This window comes from Rattus norvegicus, chromosome 4 (assembly GCF_036323735.1).
Source record: "Rattus norvegicus strain BN/NHsdMcwi chromosome 4, GRCr8, whole genome shotgun sequence".
Taxonomy (NCBI): Eukaryota; Metazoa; Chordata; class Mammalia; order Rodentia; family Muridae; genus Rattus; species Rattus norvegicus.
In genome coordinates this window covers 167997228-168019619 of record NC_086022.1, presented here as the reverse complement: position 1 = coordinate 168019619, position 22392 = coordinate 167997228, and the positions used below count along the sequence as shown (strand labels likewise).

Below are 22392 nucleotides of genomic sequence, written 5' to 3'. Positions count from 1 at the left end.
GTGCTTTCATTCTCTTTGTTTTGTTGCCAAGACGATTAGTTTCTTGCTTCTTCTAGGGTATAGCTTGCCTCCTTATGTTGGGCTTTACCATTTATTATCTTTTGTAGTGCTGGATTTGTGGAAAGATATTGTGTAAATTTGGTTTTGTCATGCAATATCTTGGTTTCTCCATCAATGTTAATTGAGAGTTTTGCTGGATACAGTAACCTGGGCTGGCATTTGTGTTCTCTTAGGGTCTGTATAACATCTGTCCAGGATCTTCTGGCCTTCATAGTTTCTGGCGAGAAGTCTGGTGTGATTCTGATAGGTCTCCCTTTATATGTTACTTGATCTTTTTCCCTTACTGCTTTTAATATTCTTTCTTTATTTTGTGCGTTTGGTGTTTTGACAATTATGTGACGGGAGGTGTTTCTTTTCTGGTCCAATCTATTTGGAGTTCTGTAGGCTTCTTGTATGTCTATGGGTATCTCTTTTTTTAGGTTAGGGAAGTTTTCTTCTATGATTTTGTTGAAGATATTTACCGGTCCTTTGAGCTGGGAGTCTTCACTCTCTTCTATACCTATTATCCTTAGGTTTGATCTTCTCATTGAGTCCTGGATTTCCTGTATGTTTTGGACCAGTAGCTTTTTCCGCTTTACATTATCTTTGACAGTTGAGTCAATGATTTCTATGGAATCTTCTGCTCCTGAGATTCTCTCTTCCATCTCTTGTATTCTGTTGGTGAAGCTTGTATCTACAGCTCCTTGTCTCTTCTTTTGGTTTTCTATATCCAGGGTTGTTTCCATGTGTTCTTTCTTGATTGCTTCTATTTCCATTTTTAATTCCTTCAACTGTTTGATTGTGTTTTCCTGGAATTCTTTCAGGGATTTTTGTGTCTCCTCTCTATGGGCTTCTACTTGTTTATTTATGTTTTCCTGGAATTCTTTCAGGGATTTTTGTGTCTCCTCTCTATGGGCTTCTACTTGTTTATTTATGTTTTCCTGGAATTCTTTCAGGCATTTTTGCGATTCTTTCAGGCATTTTTGCGATTCCTCTCTGTAGGCTTCTACTTGTTCTCTAAGGGAGTTCTTCACGTCTTTCTTGAAGTCCTCCAGCATCATGATCAAAAATGATTTTGGAACTAGATCTTGCTTTTCTGGTGTGTTTGGATATTCCATGTTTGTTTTGATGGGAGAATTGGGCTCCGATGGTGCCATGTAGTCTTCGTTTCTGTTGCTTGGGTTCCTGCGCTTGCCTCTCGCCATCAGATTATCTCTAGTGTTACTTTGTTCTGCTATTTCTGACAGTGGTTAGACTGTCCTATAAGCCTATGTGTCAGGAGTGCTGTAGACCTGTTTTCCTCTCTTTCAGTCAGTTATGGGGACAGAGTGTTCTGGTTTCCGGCGTGTGGTTTTTCCTCTCTACAGGTCTTCAGCTGTTCCTGTGGGCCTGTGTCTTGAGTTCACTAGGCAGCTTTCTTGCAGCAGAAAAGTTGGTCTTACCTGTGGTCCCAAGGCTCAAGTTCGCTCGTGGGGTGCTACCCACGGGCTCTCTGCAGTGGCATCAACCAGGAAGACCTGTGCCGCCGTTTCCGGGAGCTTCAGTGCACCAGGGTTCCAGATGGTCTTTGGCTTTTTCCTCTGGCGTCCGAGATTTGTGTGCAGAGAGCAGTCTCTTCTGGTTTCCCAGGCTTGTCTGCCTCTCTGAAGGTTCAGCTCTCCCTCCCATGGGATTTGGGTGCAGAGAACTCCACTTTACAGTTCTTAATGTTTGGTTAATACCCTATATAACACATAGTTGGCAACAACGTCCTCTTTTATGGAAAAGGTGTATGGGCCCTGAAAATTGTTTTCCTTGACATGCAGAAGCTACTGAATTTCTTTTAAACTCATTTGTTATATTTGGAATTATTTCATATGCTATTGGAATTTCTTAAAGAAGACCCTATGCGTCTCTTTAAGTGATTTACCTACTGTTCTCTAGATGTTTGAAGGTATTTAAGGTTTTTGACCTTTTAAGTTGTGGCTAACTAGTTTTATGTATCTGTGTTATCTGTGTCTCACTACTCTTATCACTACATTTATCTTACTAGACTGTGGGTTCATTTCTTGATCTTTTCTTTTCTTTTCTTTTTTTGTCTTGTCTATTGGTCCATATGTCTCTGTTTGTGTCAGTGCTATTCTATCTTTGTTCCATTAAATAATTTTAGGTCATGTGTTCAGATATGTGTGCACTGCTTTCTGTTAATGATTGCTCTATTTTTATTTTTGCTTACAGGTGAATTTTAAAGTTGGTCTTCCAGTTCTATTTAGAATTTAATTTGGCTTTTGAAGAGGATTGTATCACATCTATAACTTGCTTTTGACAGCATAGCTGTTTTCCCAATATTCTTCTACGTATCCCTGAACATGGGAGGCATTTTAATCTTCTAGTGTTTTCTTTAATTACTGTCTTAAAGTATTCCACTGTACAGTGGAATATATCATTGACTGATTTATTTCTAAGTATTTCATTTTTCTTGAAAGTATTTTATATAAATGGAATGAATTTGTGCCACCATTTTTGTGGCTTTACACCAGTCCTTTGATTTATGTGTGCTGATTTTTCTATCTGTTTACTTTGTTAAAATATTTAGAAGATCTAAGAGTTTCTTGGTAGCGTGTATAGTAGATTTTTTTTGCATAGGCTTACACTATCTGGAAATGTAAATAGTTTAGTTCCTTTTTTTCATATTTGAATTTCTTACCCTTGAAATACTATTCTTGTTAAAATTTTATGCACTATACTGAATAAAAAGTGGGAAGAGTATTCTATCCTTGTTGCATTTTATTTTAAAATAACTACAACACTGTTATATCTCTCCATTTTTTAGGTATAGAAATACCTAAAATAACTTTTTATCTATAATTTCTTCAGGACTTTTACCAAGAAATCATGAAAAAGTTTGTCAAGTAAATTTTCGTTATCTTCTAAGACAATGTCATCTATACCTTAAAGTTTGTTCATGGTTTTCATTGCATTTTCATTTGGATATATTGGGACACATCTGTATTTTTTAGCATAAAACTAATTTTGTCGTGGTACACAACCTTCCATATTATGTGTGTATACATACATTTATACACATATATGTGTGCGTGTGTGTGTATAATTTTTTGCATTTTTTGTCACATGCAACACGTTTCATGCCCCCTGGGCTGCCACAAATTTACTGTGTGGTCACAACTGACTTCAAGTGTCAGAAATCCAGCCTTCATTTCCTGCTAAAGTGTTCCTGAGTACTGTTTACAATAATTTTACTGAGAAATTTTGCATCTGTGTCGATTTGTAAAAATTGAGCTTTACTTTTGTCTTGTGTTGGACCCTTATCAAGTTTTGGCATCAGGGAAATTATGTCCTTTCTCTTTCATTTTGTGGAATAGTTTGTGAGTTATTGCTACAAGTTATTGTTTTAAACTTTGATAGAAATCAAGTGAATTAATCAGACCACGTGCTTTATTAGTGGTATATTGTATCAGTGCTCAATGATATTGTTTGTTATGATTCTGTTTATTTTTTATAGCTTAGTTATTTAATTTTGTTAAGTCATATGTTTCTAGGACTTTATTCTCTTCTATTGATCAATCTGTCTCAATCCATGTATTGTTACACATTTTAGGGTCTATCAACTCTTTAACAGCAGTCTCATATCAGATATCTCACATATAAGGTATTTACATTAGCAAACAATAGCCAAATTACAGTTACAAAATACCATTAAAATACATTTAAGATTGGGCATTACCACAAAATGAGGAAATTTATTGAAGTGTTGCAGCACTAGGATGGGCAAAAACCAGTGTTCTAGATTTTATTTTTCATTTTGGTGTTATAAGATTTGGACATATTCCTGTGGATTCCAATAGAATCTATTGTAAATTCCTTCTTGTTAATATTGATTTTATTTTGTAGTTTTTGTTATTTTAGGAATTTTTTATCTTATGTTAATAGTATGCAATTTTATGAACAGTCAAACTTGGTGCAGAATGATGGTGGTGAAATTCTGAGTATATACTTAGCATGCATGAGGATCTGGGTTCAGAATTCGGGGTAAGAATCCCACAAACACAACCAGAAGGCCTGTTAGCTCAGGTGATACAGCCTATATGAAGCTGCGAAGGTTTTTGCTTTTATTAAGCAGCCATTAAGATAGTGCTGAGGTTCTTTGTTTTTTTTTCATTTTTTAATTGAATATTTTATTTATCCACATTTCAAATGTTAGCCTTTTTCCTGGTTTTGCCTCTGAAGACCCCTCACCCCCTGCCTCCATGAGGGTGCTCTCCCAAATACACATTGACCCACTCCCTCCCATCTCTTGCCCTGGCATTACCCTACACAGGGATATCAAGCCATCACAGGGCCAAGGGCCTCTCCTCATTGATGCCCGACAAGGCCATCCTCTGCTACATATGTGTCTGGAGACATTGGTTGCTCAATGTGTACTTTTTGGTTGGTTGTTTAGTCCCTGAAAGCTCTGGAGTATCCGGTTGGTTGATATTGTTGTTCTTCCTATGGGGTTTCAAATTCCCTCTGCTCTTCAATCCTTTATCTACCTCCTCCACTGAGGACCCCATTCTCAGTCCAATGATTGGCTGTGATCATCCGCCTCTGTATTTGTCAGGGTCTTGCTATACTACTCCTGGATATACAGCCAAAAGATGCTCCAATGTATAATAAGGACACATGCTCCAATATGTTCATAGCAGCCTTACTTTAATAGCCAGAAGGTAGAAAGAACACAGATGCCCTTCAACAGAGTAATGGATACAGAGAATGTGGTATATTTATACAATGGAGTACCACTCAGATATTAAAAACAATGACTTCATGAAATTCTTAGGCAAATGGAGGTTCTTGAGAACGAAGATCTACTCAGAGATGTTTATCAGTTCAGAAACCACGTACTTAGCATTAGAGGTGAGGTCGACCCAGTGAATATACCTAGAGAGAAAGCATCAGCCTGAGTAATAAAAGTCTATGTTTATCTGCATTTATCTGCATTTCATCTGGTTATGATAGGGTACAGATAGGTTAACAGAGTATGACAAAGATTTAACACACTTTTCCTGCAATTTCAAGATGGTTATAATAGGCTTATTCTTTGGACACTGTAGTGATTATGTACTACTGAGTCTTGGGACTCTGTTCAGAGCCCTTTGGCCCTGGACCTTATAATAGAAGTAGAACATTTCATAGATATAAAGACCTTTAGTATTGCCTATAATAAGGGTTTTTATTCCACAAATGAGGAGCAATAGGAAACTTAGCTAGCTGCTGAATTGATACATTTCAATTATACATCAAAGATGAAGACAAATACCTAAATACATTAGATATATCTTGGGTTGGACAGGAGGCAAAACTTTTGAAGGAGAGTACCTGACATTGAGAGACCACCAGTCCATTTAGTGGACTACAAAATATCTTGGGTTCAAATATTTAATTCACATAAGACCTCATGCCTCCTAGTCCGAAGATTTGATTAAAAATCTTGTACACTTAGTACTATTATATGCTAAGACATCATGTATCTGTAGATACTTCAGATTAATAAATCTTGGTATTATGTGAAGTACTTTATTTTATTTTATTTTTTTTATTATTAACTTGAGTATTTCTTATATACATTTCAAGTGTTATTCCCTTTCCCAGTTTCCGGGCAAACATCCCCCTCCCCCCTCCCCTTTCTTATCGGTGTTCCCCTCCCCACCCTCCCGCCATTGTCCCCCTCCCCCCAACAGTCTAGTTCACTGGGGGTTCAGTCTTAGCAGGACCCAGGGCTTCCCCTTCCACTGGTGCTCTTACTAGGATATTCATTGCTACCTATGAGGTCAGAGTCCAGGGTCAGTCCATGTATAGTCTTTAGGTAGTGGCTTAGTCCCTGGAAGCTCTGGTTGCTTGGCATTGTTGTACATATGGGGTCTTGAGCCCCTTCAAGCTCTTCCAGTTCTTTCTCTGATTCCTTCAACGGGGGTCCTATTCTCAGTTCAGTGGTTTGCTGCTGGTATTCGCCTCTGTATTTGCTGTATTCTGGCTGTGTCTCTCAGGAGCGATCTACATCCGGCTCCTGTCGGTCTGCACTTCTTTGCTTCATCCATCTTGTCTAATTGGATGTCTGTATATGCATGGGCCACATGTGGGGCAGACTCTGAATGGGTGTTCCTTCAGTCTCTGTTTTAATCTTTGCCTCTCTCTTCCCTGCCAAGGGTATTCTTGTTCCCCTTTTAAAGAAGGAGTGAACCATTCACATTTTGATCATCTGTCTTGAGTTTCATTTGTTCTAGGCATTTAGGGTAATTCAAGCATTTGGGCTAATAGCCACTTATCAGTGAGTGCATACCATGTATGTCTTTCTGTGTTTGGGTTAGCTCACTCAGGATATTTTCCAGTTCCAGCCATTTGCCTATGAATTTCATAAAGTCGTTGTTTTTGATAGCTGAGTAATATTCCATTGTGTAGATGTACCACATTTTCTGTATCCATTCCTCTGTTGAAGGGCATCTGGGTTCTTTCCAGCTTCTGGCTATTATAAATAAGGCTGCAATGAACATAGTGGAGCACGTGTCTTTTTTATATGTTGGGGCATCTTTTGGGTATATGCCCAAGAGAGGTATAGCTGGATCCTCAGGCAGTTCAATGTCCAATTTTCTGAGGATCCTCCAGACTGATTTCCAGAATGGTTGTACCAGTTTGCAATCCCACCAACAATGGAGGAGTGTTCCTCTTTCTCCACATCCTCGCCAGCATCTGTTGTCCCCTGAGTTTTTGATCTTAGCCATTCTCGCTGGTGTGAGGTGAAATCTCAGGGTTGTTTTGATTTGCATTTCCCTTATGACTAAAGATGTTGAACATTTCTTTAGGTGTTTCTCAGCCATTCGGCATTCCTCAGCTGTGAATTCTTTGTTTAGCTCTGAGCCCATTTTTTAATAGGGTTATTTGTTTCCCTGTGGTCTAACTTCTTGAGTTCTTTGTATATTTTGGATATAAGGCCTCTATCTGTTGTAGGATTGGTAAAGATCTTTTCCCAATCTGTTGGTTGCCGTTTTGTCCTAACCACAGTGTCCTTTGCCTTACAGAAGCTTTGCAGTTTTATGAGATCCCATTTGTCAATTCTTGATCTTAGAGCGTAAGCCATTGGTGTTTTGTTCAGGAAATTTTTTCCAGTGCCCATGTGTTCCAGATGCTTCCCTAGTTTTTCTTCTATTAGTTTGAGTGTGTCTGCTTTGATGTGGAGGTCCTTGATGTGTTTATCAGAAGAACATTGACAAAAAGACAGCAATGAATGAAACTTACCATCTTTGTAGGACATTACCATTTTCTGCATTTTTAAGGTTGATCGCTTAAGTGTCCTGATCAAATTCTTCTGTTTTTTTTTTCTGTTCTCCCTAATCATAACAGAGGCTCGTGAGTTCTACTCATCAATATATTTTCAGTTCTGAAGACATTATTGATTAATGTGCTGTCATATGTTTTCTTTACCTGGTGCATAAAACATTAAGGTGATATCCTCATTTGTTTCATTATGGCTCTGTGTATTTAGATATATGTATTTTTATGAATGTTTCACAATGTATTTTTGCCACCAACAGTACAAATTAGAATAAAAAGCAATACTACTAAAAAAACGAACAGAAGAAAAAAATGTTTTTCTTTTTCTTCCATTGTACAGATTTTATATAGAAGATTTTGCAGAGATTATATGTAACAATACATCAATAACAGACTGTTATAATTTTAAAAACAAAGATTAATATATACAGATAAACAGAAAATTATGTATGATTTACAACATTAATTATATTTGCTATAGTTAAAATTCAAGAATGATACAACTGAAATGAAATTCATTGAAGACTTCTGTTTCTTAATAAAATGCTGGTTCTAAAATGAATAATGACACTGATCTCCTCTAATGCTTTCTTGTTGTTTTGAACTTTTGCAAATAATGGAAATTTCCATTGGAGTCATTCTCATTTTGTGTGAAAAAAATGTCCTTACCCAGATGTGGCATTTCAAGTGGCCATCTAAACTGTTGCCATACAGAGTGAAAAGACCATAGTAGTAGGACTTCAGGACAAGCTCCTCAGGAGAGAGTGTAACAAGACTCTAGTTAGTTCAGTCCCTTTTTTTAAAAAAAAGTTCTGCCATCAGCTTCCAGTCCACACAGCTGGCACCTATGATTGTATTTCATTATTCCTCTCAACACATATTCTTAGTCTTGGAGGAAATAAACCATAAAAACCATTGCATATATATATATATATATATATATATATATATATATATATATGTTAAATACCTCTGCAAGTCCATGAGTTACAGCCTAGTTCACTAACCTGTTGTGTTATAGAAAGATACAGAACCTATAAGAAGTAGGAGGAGCTTAGAAGAAGGAAATTACATCATAACAGGCACGCCCTGAAAGGGGATATTAGGTGCATAGCTGTTTTCTGTCCTTCACTTGCTGGCCTCATGGAAGGAAATATTTTGCTCCATTATTTTGCTCTTCTGCAGTAACACAGACCACAAAACAATGGAGCCAATGGGTCAAGAGCTGAAACTTCAGGAAGTGGGAGCCAAATTTTCTTTGTGATAGGTAAGTGAATTCAGATGTTTTACTACAGAGACAGAAAACTAACAACGACCATTCCATCTCTGTGCTAGTGGTATGTTTGTTTCCCTTTATCTTAAACTTTGTGCCAGACTTAAACTGGCTAGACTTAATTCTCAAAATATTTATAGCCTAATTGTAGTGTAGCTGCCAAATTTTAAATTATATAGACTGACAGTCTTTGTATAGTGTGTTTTTAGGGGCTTATAAGGAGTGTAAAGTCACTCTTTCATAGTAAAATTCTCAAGGATCCCCTGCCATATCCAGTAATTAAGATAATTGTTTTTCTGTTTTATGGCAGCATGTAATATTTTATCTTCTTTAGTTTAATAACTCCTTAAATAGGATGGTTTTTACCATGCATTTTACTTGCCATCTTGCCTAGACTGTGTACAATACTTCATCTGTCTTGGTGACTAAACTGATGGTTACAGAGAAGAGGTTAGTAGTAGGCAAGAAATAGTAGATAGAAAGCTTCAGGTCTTTGGTGCTAATAAATGGATCAACCTATGGACAGGAAGAGGTAAGACTGAGGAAGATTCTTTCTGTGCAGAGGAACTCATTTACTTAAAACACAGCTCCAAGGACCATCTAAAATAACTCATCCCTACACATGGAGCAATGTTTCAAAGATTGTTGAATATCTCCACTTAATGGTGTATGGTGTTAATTTGGAATTCTGTTTAGGACACTATCAAAAAAACATGAAGGAAGTGGTACATGGGCAAATAGGTTTGTAATCCCAACTAATCGTAAGTCTGACATGAAAGAATCACAAGTTTACATATACAAGGCTTGTCTGGCCTAGATTGACATTAAGGTAAACTAAGCAATATACTGAGACTTTCTTACAATGTAGAATAGGAAAAAAAAGCTAGAAGTATAATTTTTCAGAAAGCACACTTACATAGGTAAGACTCTAGTTTTAATTATTACTTTGGGAATAGATAAATTATAATATAAGAAAATTTTTATTGCACTAAATAAGATCTCGATATGTGATTTTCATTGGAATAAAAATAAAAGAGAGATGATTTTTCCATAAATGTGTGTTTGTTTCTTTATGTTTTGTGCATATGTAGATTGTTGCCCATATGTGTTTATATAATTACATTGAATAATATAATTTCTGTGACATGAATACAGAAGCAGTTATCTCCAAAGAAATTTTTAGACCATTTGCCTATTATGTACAAAATATTTTGACTAATGTCTACATGGATTTAAATTATGTGCATATGCATAATAAACATGTTTATTCATTTATTTAACAAATATATTTATAACTCATTACCTGAGGGCCTCCACATATATACTTTTTTAACATTGATCAGAACTCATATTGTGTGACTAAAATCTGGAGCAAAAGTGAAAATTATGTAAATAAATGTATCGTATCTTTTTTATGCAGGTTGGCATATGAGAATTCATTATTTGATGCAGCTTCAGAAAACTGAATGTGAAATACTGGATGAAGCAGAGGTGATGACCCCTTTGAAATTAAAAAGCCAAGATGTTCATGGAGAAATTATAAAACAATATCTGGGAAATTTGATGCTTCCTAATCGGGTGTAAATGGGATTTTAAACGATGAACATTTTGAATTTCCAATGACCATTATGTAAAGTTTTTAAACACAGTAGAGACATCATAAATTGAAGCATGTTCTCACAGAAAACAAATTACAGCCATTTGTTTACTTTTTCAATTATTTTTTATGTGGAAATAGTAACAGGAATCTTAGGAAATGGATTCATAGCACTAGTGAATATCATGGACTGGCTCAAGAGGAGGAGGATCTCTACTGCAGATCAGATTCTCACTGCTTTGGCCCTTACCAGACTCATTTATGTGTGGTCTGTACTCATTTGTATATTGTTACTATTTCTGTGCCCACATTTGTCTATGAGACCAGAAATGTTTACAGCGATAGGTGTTATCTGGGTAGTGGATAACCACTTCAGCATCTGGCTTGCTACATGTCTTGGTGTCTTTTATTTCCTCAAAATAGCCAGTTTTTCTAACTCTTTGTTTCTTTACCTAAAGTGGAGAGTTAAAAAAGTGGTTTTAATGATAATACTGATATCACTGATTTTCTTGATGTTAAACATTTCATCATTAGGGATGTATGATCATTTCTCAATTGATGTTTATGAAGGTAATATGTCTTATAATTTGGTGGATTCAACACATTTTCCCAGAATTTTCTTATTCACAAACTCATCTAAGGTCTTCTTAATCGCCAATTCATCCCATGTTTTCTTACCCATCAACTCACTCTTCATGCTCATACCCTTCACAGTTTCCCTGGTAGCTTTTTTCGTGCTCTTTCTCTCACTGTGGAAGCATCACAAGAAGATGCAGGTCAATGCCAAAGGACCCAGAGATGCCAGCACCATGGCCCACACAAAAGCCTTACAAATTGGGTTCTCCTTCCTCCTGCTGTATGCAATATACTTACTTTTCATTATCACAGGAATTTTGAACCTTGACTTGATGAGATATATAGTAATACTTTTATTTGACCACATATCTGGAGCAGTTTTTTCTATAAGCCACTCATTTGTGCTGATTCTGGGAAACAGTAAGCTGAGACAAGCCACTCTTTCTGTGCTGCCTTGTCTTAGGTGCCGGTCCAAAGATATGGACACTGTAGTTTTCTAATAAATTCCAGAGTACATTATGCAAAATCTTGAGGGTGATCAGTTCATAGAAAAAGTAATCTTAGAGGGGAAAATAAAATATTGGGGCTTCAAATGTTGGATGGGTAATACATAGGAAGGCAGGACAAGGATGAAGGAGACTAGCATTATATAAGTGATTTCACAGGGGAAATGGGAAAGAGGGCTTTTATATAATGAAGAAGAAGATAAATGATGAAGGATGAGGAAGAGTTAAATATGTAAAATGACAATAGAGATGGCATCATGCCGTTTTAAGAAATTTGGAATGCATATGTATGTTTATATATTTTTTAATTTTTATTGAATATATTTATTTACATTTTAAATGTTATCCTGTTTCCCCCACCCAACCTCCCACCTCTTCCCACCTCCTTGCCCTGACATTCCCCTGCACTGGGGAATCCAGCCTTGACAGGACCAAGGGCTTCTCCTCCCTTTGTTGCCAACAAGGCCATTCTTTGCTACATGTGCAGCAGGAGCCATGGATCTGTCTATGTGTACTCTTTGGATGGTGGTTTAGTCCCTGGGAGCTCTTGTTGGTTGGTATTGTTGTTCTTATGGTGTTGCAACTCCCTTCAGCTCCTTCAATCCTTCCTGTAACTCCTCCAATGTGGATCCTGTTCTCAGTCCAATGGTTGACTATGAGCATTCACCTCTGTGATTGTCATGCTCTGGCACAGCTTCTCAGAAGACAGCTACATCAGTTTCCTATAAGAGTGCACTTCATGGCATCAGCAATGTTGTCTTGATTTGGTGTCTGTATGTATATGGGCTGGATCCCAGGTGGGGCAGGCGCTGAATGGTCATTCCTTCAGTCTTTGCTCCAAACTTTGTCTTTATATCTCCTCCTATGAATATTTTTGTTCCCCCTTATAAGAATGACTGAAGTATCCACACTTTGGCCATCCTTCTTCATGAGCTTCATGTGGTCTGTGAATTGTACATTGTGTAATCCAAGCTTTTGGGCTAATATCCAATTATAGTGAGTGCATACCATGTCTGTTTTATTTTTGTGATTGGGTATCTCTCTCAGGATGACATTTTATAGTTCCATCCATTTGCCTATGAATTTCATGAACTCATTGTTTTTAATAGCTGACTAAATTGTATACATATTTTAAATGAACTTTCCTTATATGGCCTAGTAGTATTCCCTCCAATAGTCAATGACTATAAGACAAAAACTCTAATACCAATCAGGACAAGTCTTTTGAGTTGTTGGCAGAGCTCTCCAAGAGTCTCCTGAAACAACAGCCTATTTCTGTTACCTCTGTTTATTTGTAGAGGTGAAATGTAAGACCCAATTTCTTTTTATACTATGTACTTTAGAAATAGGAACTTCAGAGTTAGAACTGACATGTCTGTTTCTCCCTAAGGACAAGATTTCATGGTATCAGAATTTGCTATGCAAGATTACAAAAGAGGGAGCCAAGTAATAATCCTAGCCTACAATGGCACTTACAAACCACATCAATGACAAGGGACCACCACTGCACAATAATTCTATTGGGTGCAATTGTGGCACATATATCTTGTGGTAACCAATTTCTCTGTAAATAGAGTTGAAAGCCATTCACCAAGAGGAATCTCATTGTCTAGTACAGAAAATGTAGCTAACTACTCATGAGCTAACTAAGTAAAATCATGGTTATTGGAGGAGAATCTACAACAACTGATTTACTAAATTAGCATAACATGTGACAGCAATATGTGATCATTTACCAATATACTCTCAAATAAATGTAACCTTCATCTGTCATCAAGAAAAGTTATCTTAAAAACAGATGAGGATGACTACACAAAATCACAACCAAACAAATGCAGGGTACCAGTACCAATAAGTATATTTATAAAGCAGTCAACATTTAAGACCCAGAAAAGATTTGGAAGATGGACAGAAATATTGTAAGAATTAGAGGATCAAGAAATTTGCTTTGATGTCAAGTCGTTTAATAACACTGAAGCTATATACTTAAAAACTCCTGAATATGACCACTCAAATATCAACTGAAAAGGGAGAACACCAACAAACATGTCAAATTGGACAAGGAAAAGACTATGAAGTATCTAGTGTTTAGAGAGATCTACAGGCCTGAGCATACATGGGAGCAAGAGAGGCAGTCCTCCCCAGGGAAGAGCACACCAATTGGCTTTCTAGTACTGAATGATCATTTCTGAAAAAACACAAACAAATATTAAATGACCATGTATATGTATATGATGGCTGTATATTTATGTATATTATATGGATATATATACATATATATACATATACACACATATATATACATACACACCCACACATATATATACATACACACACATACACACACACACACACACATATATATATATATATATATATATATATATATATATATATATATATATATTGCATGTTTGTCATAACAACCCATGACAAACAGAGGCACCAAATTTAAAGGGAGTGGGAAGGGATGTTTGTAAGGTCTTGGAAGAAGGAAAGGGAATAGAAAAAGTGTTGTGATTAATATACAATCTGAAAACAAAAACAAATCAACCAAATAGAATACATTAGAAACATACTGTGAATAATCATACAATCTGAATCTGTCACATCCAATAATAGTTTCATGGGGGAAAATTAGCTAAAATTAATATTGTGCATAAATGTAACACATAGTAATAAAATATTTTTATTTAAATATTATCTGATAAAGGTAGTCTTCTAACATTTTTGTACTATGGCTTTTATGCATAACTAAAATTTACACATTAATATTTGGAGTAACTGCTAACTAAATGAATTCTACCCTTAGCATATGCATTTATGTGTACTTTTATATGGGGATATTCAATACGGATTAATTTTCCATTCTCTTAAATATTTTGAATTTTGTGTGCTTCTTAACATTTTGAAATTTAATATGTGAGAAATATGTATTCATTTGTGTCTAGGAGACAGGTACTTGTTTGTGTACGTTTTGAATAATGCTGTCATAGAAGTGAATGAACAATTTCTTATTGGAGGGAGGAGAGATTCTTATCTAAACTGGGGAAAGAAAGAGAACTTTTAAGTCTTTTGCTATTTCTGATACTTATGAACCCCATGATGCTCCTTTCCAAGGTTGCATAAACCTAAGATTTGCTGGATGAAGGAGACACTGAACTACAGAACTGCTTCCAAGTCAGGCAGAGAGCTACAGGAATGCAGCTTTCAGAAGTCATTGCATGTGGGGTAGCATTTTGGTATGCACTTGCCTTTGAGTTGCCCATGTTCCTGTAAATCAACCTACACTCATCTTCACATAAGTAACCCCAGTAAGTTCACTAGTTCACTAAGCTTAAGTGGAGTTGATTCATTCTCTGGCCCACAATGTCTGGCATAGACAGTTACTTATGTCTCTCCAGTAAAAATCACAACAGTACTTAATGGTACATTTTTCTAAGAATTTGAACAAATTTCTGTTCACCACAGACAGGACCTTAATAATGGGCCAAAGAACTGAATTCACCAAAGTCCACCTGAACCATTAAGTTTACTACAGGTTTGTTGTTTGTTTGTTTGTTTGTTTTATTTTAGCAAATTGCTCTGAATTGAAACATTCTTTCCAGGAGTGGGACTATCTTGAAAAACTAAAACTTTTTATTGTTGGTGGTTGTGTCAGTGTTGTTGTTAGTGGTGGTGGTGGCAATGGTGGTGGTGGTGGTAGTGGTGTTTGTGTGTGTGTGTGTGTTTGTGTGTGTGTGTGTTTGTGTGTGTGTTTGTGTATGTTCATGTTTGTTTTATAACATACTCAATCTATATTGTTACCTATATATACATTTTCAGGCCTGATCATTTAATACTGGATAACAAATAGGTGTGTTTGTCTATGGAGAAGACTATTATTTCCACTTATAGCATTTCTAGTTGCATGTATTTCTTTGGGATGAACCTTGTCCAACTTTTACCTATCCATGATTATTGTTGTTCTTATTCATTTATAGGCATCAATTTATAGACGTTCAATTCATTTATAGGTAATGTTTATGGGTGTAGTTTCTGAAATTCATAGAGTACACAAGCTCATGGCAAACTTTCTGTTCCCCTAGTTCTTGTCTTTCCAGCCCTTCTTTTTGTAATAGTTTTTGAACATCAGGTGCTGAAATAAATTTTATATGTATGGGCTCTACAACTCTGCCTTTTCATTGGTTGTGCTTTTCTATCCCTTGACTGTTACAAAGATAATTTTACTTGATGAGGGGTGAGGACTTACCTTGTTATTTGTTTGAAATAAGAGGTAATATCATTAAATTAGTTAAAATTGTTACCACAGTAAATTCAAATGTTGAGACACAGAAAAGAGAAATGATCATAAATTCTATATGCAAAGTCAAATCTTCAGTAAAAAAGAATTCTATTTATTTCAAAATATTTATTGTTTATTTACATTAAAACATCCTTCAAACAGTAGAGTGGGCCAATAGAATAGATGTTCTTACTTTCCTAGCATCATTAACTTATTCAACTGATACATACAAGTGCATGTTGAACATGTTATATGTGCTTTTGGTGATATTTTCATAAAATTTGGAATTTATGAAATTAAAACTGTATGTATAGGATGATGTCATTATGCAGGTGAAGGCAGGTACGAGATAGAATGAGGCCTGTCATTGGACAAGAAGGAAGGATGAGCAGGAGAAAAATTGGAGAGAGGAGGAGACAAGGGAGAGGAGCAGCCAAGAGAACATGGAGGCAGATGTTAAGATTCCTCTCTGCACATTTACAGGTTGTTATGAATACTCTTAAGGGATGGATGTATACAGGGATTCTTTGTATGTCTAGATGAACAAACTGTATGTTATCTAGGTGGGTAAATATATCTTATCAATTGGATCCAAGGATATTGTGTTATGTGTTCTTTCATGTGGCAATTAAATTGACTTCAAGAGAGTGTGTGGTAGCTGGTCAGACTGGGCTGCCATGGAATTGGGATGTGTATGTCTGACATGGTGACTATGTGCCTTCAGAACTAGATGAGTAGAGAAATTTTTGCCAGGTTGAGAGAGCAGCCATCGGCAGTGTGATATGTGTTAGTGCTAAGCGGGTGAGATGCTTTGTTGACTGAGATAAAAATATCTAACATATGTCATGGGGCACCACTGTGCAAACATTAGTGCAGGATAAAAGAAAACATATTTTAATATTACTGCAACAAGTATGTAATATAAGATATATATGTAATTATAAATCTATTCTTCACAACTTTATAGTGTCCTTATAGACATAAAGTAGGGCTTCTTTTTCATGTAATGAAACCTAAATAAATCTTCTGGAGTTATTAATATTTAGTTGCTTTACAAGTTACTAATTGTGAGGTCTTATAAAGATAGCAGTGGAAAGAAAAAAGGTCAACCATAGGTACATAAAAGGTTTCGCCACTCCCTGATGAGGTAGAATCATTGAAGTACATGGGATAGCCATTCCCTTGTCAACAAAATCTTGTTCAGTCTGCATTCTCTTTAGTCAGTGGTTCTTTCTCTCCATATATGCCATTAGGTTACCCTGAGGTTGACAAGGGCACCATGCAAAGGCTTGATATTTTTTGTGGATCATAGCTGACTAGGACTATTAATTGCTTCCAACTCTTGGGAACTTGCAATATACTACTGCTAAAGAAGAGATGAAGGAAACTTTCATGTTCAATCTAGCTCAAATAGTCTGAATCCTGTGTCTTAAATGTGCATATTTCAATGGTATAGGTAGATAATGTGGTAGACTTATTTGTGTGTGTGTGTGTGTGTGTGTGTGTGTGTGTGTGTGTGTTAGATTTTCTGAATTCTCCACAATGGTTTCCAGAGTGGCTGCATCCATTATAATTTTTCTAACTTTAAATAAGCATCCTCTTCTACCACACTTGCCTACCATTTTTGTTAGTTATAAGAAGTACAGTGAGTACCTAGCAAAATGCAGTAGATTCTGTCTCCAGCACTAGTACTAAAATAATTCAATAACAGTGTTTTTTTAGTCAGGGTTTCTATTCCTGCATAAACATTATGACCAAGAATCAAGTTGGGAGGAAAGGGTTTATTCAGCTTACTTCCATATTGCTATTTCATCAGCAAAGGAAGTCAGGACTGGAACTCAAGTGGGTCAGGAAGCAGGAGCTGATGCAGAGGCCATGGAGGGATGTTTCTTACTGGCTTGCTTCCCCTGGCTTACTCAGCTTGCTCTCATATAGAACCCAAGACCACACAGCCCAGGAATGGCACCACCCACAATAGGCTGGGTCTTCCCACCTTGACCACTAGTTGAGAAAATGTCTCACAGCTGGGTCTCATGGAGGCATTTCCCCAACTGAGGCTCCTTTTCTGTGATAACTCCAGCTTGTGTCAACTTGACACAAAAACAGCCAGTAAAAACAGGAAGACACATTCGTTTCAGTAAATCTGAGAAAAGGTATGACATAAAGTTGTGGATAGTTATATAAACACAAGCTAAATGCTTTCGAATTTTCCATTATATTGAGCATCCACTACTATATCTACGTACCTATCTTATCAGATTGGAAAGTTTACTTTGTCCCAAAATTTAAGCGCATATTCACATGTAAATATCCTAAGTATCCAGAAACAAAAGGGAATGCTCAATAATTTTCATAATACTTTTTAAAGATTTTTTCTTAAATCACAGTTTCAATGACCTAGATACTAATTTCTTTCACTTAAAATAGTAAACTACATTTTGATGATTAGAGAGTGGATGATTTATTATAGATAGTTAGATTTAAATAAAGAACATTTTAAAGAGAACTATGACTGGCTTAATGCATTTGATTATTAAATTAAGGTATAGTCAGTATATGAAACTTATGATGAATGAATAATTGAATAAGACATGCAGGTACCTCATAAACACACATAAACACAACATTTGGTTTTTTGACTCAGAACATGTCTCTCTGAGGAAATGTAATTTTTAACTCTCTCACATAATCATAAAGGAAATTACCATGCTACAGGGATGTTTGTTTTAGGCACCTAAATATATTTTAGAATCAAAAGTACAGTGATGACCTCAGGGAAGTCCTTTCCTGCTCAGTGTGCCCTCAAGGCATCCTCGTGGTGAGAAGTCCAGGCATATGCCATGTCGACATGTACACTACAGTAGGATTGTTTATATATATATTTTTTTATTTCCACAGTTCTATTTTGGTACACGGAAGGAACAAAGTTGGAGCCAGCCTCTTGCATTTACATAGATGGAATGTTCATATATTTAATTTTTAGTAATTTTGTGAATATTTGCCTATTGCTACCCTGCTATACTCTCTCCATGTTTCTTACTCTTGAATGAAGGGAAGATAATCTCATATATTTCCTTTATAATCTCTTACCTAGGCATAGATATAGTGATAAGTATAGCTAATTATTTAGCCCTCATAGTTTCCCTGTGTTTCTTATTATTTTTAAAAATTGATATTGCTTCAAGGAACTGAGTATAGGGTAGGTCATATACACTGAAATAAATATAAAGTTTCAAAAGTCTTATGGCACTAAGGAATTGCTTGGTACATATTTTCCACTTATTTGCAATTTATATTATACTATTGGCCCTTTTCTTACATTACATCTATCAAAGAAAAAGGAAGGCGTATCTGATGTTAGTTTCCCCAAATTTTTGTAAGGTTATCTGTCTTCATTCCTGCAATAAAAGTAAGTGCAGAATGATACACTCACTCTCTTGAAAATATCTGTGAAAAATCCTTCCCTTAAGCATTTTGATGTCATGTTTTAGTCTGTGAGATCTGCTGTTCAGACATCTTCCAAATTAAATTTATTAAATTTGCAGACTGTACACTGCTTATTTTACCAATAAAAATATCAAATTAAAAAAAGGTGAGTGAACTGATGTTGGGATAGTAAAGGGAAAGTAAATAAATCTATACATCCTTAGTGACTGTATATAAATGTATACTATGGTGCAAGGGTCAGACAGAAAAGAAAAAGGTCTCCTGGTGTGTATATATCTCATTCTCCTTAATGGATGATTCCTGAGATTGAAAAGATTTTCATACATATGTTCACACATATTCATAAACAAGTACAATTTTACACAATGTTTGCAGTCAGTGTTTATATATATATATGTATATATATATGTGTGTGTGTATGTATGTGTGTGTGTGTATGTATGTGTGGTAATATTTTTAAGATGGCAGTACCTTAAAAAGGATCCGTGTGCTATGCATGAACTACATGATTCAGACATGCAGAATGGCAGAAAAAATTTATTTTGAGAGAATGAGTTTTGTATTCAAATAATAAGTGCATGGATATTGGCATGAGCATTCCTTTGCAGAAAAATCAAATCATGAATACAGATTTTGTCAGTACTGAACTTTTGAAAAGTAATAATTTTCATTATATTACTGGTTTGTTGAGAGCTTGCAGTAAGTGATTCACTCCCTATACATAGGCTGGAACCTAGCTAATTCAAAAGTTTCAAAAGTCTTATGGTACTAAGAAATTGCTCGGTACAAATTCAGATTTTTGTTGTCTTATATAAAGAATGGACACTTTATGTAATTCACCTAATACCTATTATCAGATTAACATATGCATACAAGAAGAAAATGAACAAACCTATAAATGATGCAAATAAATACATCTACATTTGCTTCTCAGCACAAAGGATCAACATTTCCTTCATCAAAATTTGCAATGTCTCTAGATTGTTGTGTGTAATGCAAACCACATCTAGATGGAGGTCAGTTCTCTCTAGGTAAATACAAGACTTTTATGATGGAAAGAAAGAAAGAAATCATTAGCAAAGCTAGTAGCTTGTTTGGTATTAGACCTGCACATTGTTTAAAGGAACAGGATATGGAGTTTTGTTTATTGAATATGTGCGTTTTAGCAGCATGTGTTAATGAATCTTAATGTGACAATAGAAATTGAATCATCCAAGCAAACATGAATGGTGTCCTATACATCACATTTACAGTCATTCTGAGTGTGGAAGTTATAATTGGCAACTTTGGCAATGGAATCATAGCACTGGTGAACATCATGGACTTGGCTAAGAGAAGAAAAATCTCTTCAGTGGATCAGATCCTTACTGCCCTGGCCATTTCTAGAATTGTGCTTCTGTGGTTAGTATTAGTGAGTTGGTGGCTATCTATGTTCTACCCAGGACAATGGATGACTGAAGGAATAGATGTCATAGTACATAATGTATGGACAACATTGAACCAGATTAGTCTCTGGCTTGCTACAAGTTTCAGCGTCTTTTGTTTCCTCAAGGTAGCAAATTTTTCCAACACTATTTTCTTTTATTTAAAGATCAGAGTTAAAAAAGTAATGACAGGGACATTGATAATGTTTTTGCTTCTCTTGGGCTTAAATATTATAGTTATTAATGCATCTAAGACCATTCTAATCCCTGAATACAAAGTAAATATGTCAAACAGTTTGAATTTGAAGAACACACAGATTTCTATGCTGTTTCCATTTGCCAACACCTTGTTTGGGTTCATACCTTTTGCTGTGTCTCTGGTCACCTTCCTCCTGCTATTCTTCTCCCTGTGGAAGCATCAGAGGAAGATGCACCACGGTGCCCAAGGATGCAGAGATTCTAGCACCAAGGCCCACATCAGAGTCTTGCAGACACTGATTGCCTCCATCCTCCTGTATTTCGTTTTCTTTCTGTCTCTTGTTGTCAAGGTTTGGATTTCTCTTTTTTTGGAGAGAATGCTTTTGCTTTTGATTACACAGGCTGCAAAAATTGCGTTTCCCTCACTGCACCCCTGGGTCCTGATCCTGGGCAATGCTAAACTCAGAAAGGCTTCTCTCTCTGCACTCCAGTGGCTGAGGTGCAGGCACAAGGATGAACACCGTAGAGTGCAGAGACCTGAGGTTCATTCATGTGGATCATCTTGCATGCCTTAGAGGAAAAAGGATTACCAGAAATTGTTGTATTTGCAAATTTGTATAGTTCTGAAGTACATACAAGATAGTGGTTTATAAAAGTGGTTTCTACTTACAAGATAAGAGCTCTCTAAGCTTCTTCAAGTTTTTGTAAACATGTAAAATGTGTTTGTTAATATCTAGATTCAAAATTGTGTACATGCAGAATATATTAATGTAAAAATGATTATAACAAACATTAATTTTATGACAGTTTACTTCTTTTTAATATCTCAGAATAAGTAATCTAAATACAGAATATATATTCACACATATTCCTTAAAGCAGAAAAGTTTATATACTGTATTGGTAGGTGGGTTTTGTTTTGTTTTGTTTTGTTTTTTTAGGCGTGGTTCATCTTAAAAGGAGAAATTTCAGTTGAGAAAACATGTCTATCTAACTGGGCAGTCAGCAAGTCTATACAAATTTTTTTGATTTATGATTGATTTTGTTAGGCACAACTCACTTTTGATAGTGGTACCTCTGAGATGTTTGTTCAGGCTTGTATAATAGAGCAGTCTGAACAATCCATGAAAAGCAAGTCAACAATCAGCATCCCTTCATGGCCTTTTCACCAGTTTCTCCCTCCAGACTCTTATCTTGAGTTTCTTCCCTTGACTTGCTTTTAAGGTTGACTGAATTATGAGTTGAAATAGACACTTCCCTCTCCAACTTGCTTTTATAGTCATAATGTTTGTCACAACAGTAGAGAGCAAATTGGGACATATACTTAAAATATATTTATGTGAGAAGCTTAAATACTATATGAGAAATTACACAAACCATTTAGATTATGGGAAATAACATATGACATTTGCCATCTAAAATGTAAGATTCAACTTCCAAGTTTTAAAAACATTTTTTGACATCATGTATCTGCATTGTACTAAGTTGGATAACAACCAGTTTGTCATAGGAACAAAAATCTACAATAAGTTGTAACTAACCAACAGGAAATAAATGTGTATTTTTATATGGTTCCATGCTGTAAGGACACAAATGAGAGGTTAAAAAAGATAAATTCATTCTGCTGGTACTCAGGGCTTGGCCGGAAGAGTCAATGGAAATAGGCAATCTTGGGAGTTGGTAGGAAGAGGGACTTTCTAGAATGTACCAGAGACCTGGGAGGTGAGACTTTCAGGACTC

The 22392-nt window shown here is 35.9% G+C and overlaps 2 protein-coding genes across 2 annotated transcripts; both read left to right on the top strand.

Annotated features, from left to right (window-relative positions):
• The first annotated feature begins 10291 nt into the window (after positions 1–10291).
• On the top strand, positions 10292–11293 carry Tas2r123 (taste receptor, type 2, member 123). Its single transcript, NM_173336.1, is given in 1 exon segment — positions 10292–11293. A coding segment is annotated over 1 exon segment (1002 nt).
• An 8960-nt stretch (positions 11294–20253) lies between these two features.
• Positions 20254–21228, top strand: Tas2r116 (taste receptor, type 2, member 116). The gene has a single exon (NM_001166679.1). It carries the CDS (start codon positions 20254–20256, stop codon positions 21226–21228), a length of 975 nt encoding a protein of 324 aa, NP_001160151.1.
• Positions 21229–22392: the final 1164 nt, after the last annotated feature.

What these genes read in the sequence shown, in the direction of transcription:
- Tas2r116 (NM_001166679.1), top strand. Translation starts at nt 20,254, where the DNA reads ATGAATGGTGTCCTATACATCACATTTACAGTCATTCTGAGTGTGGAA.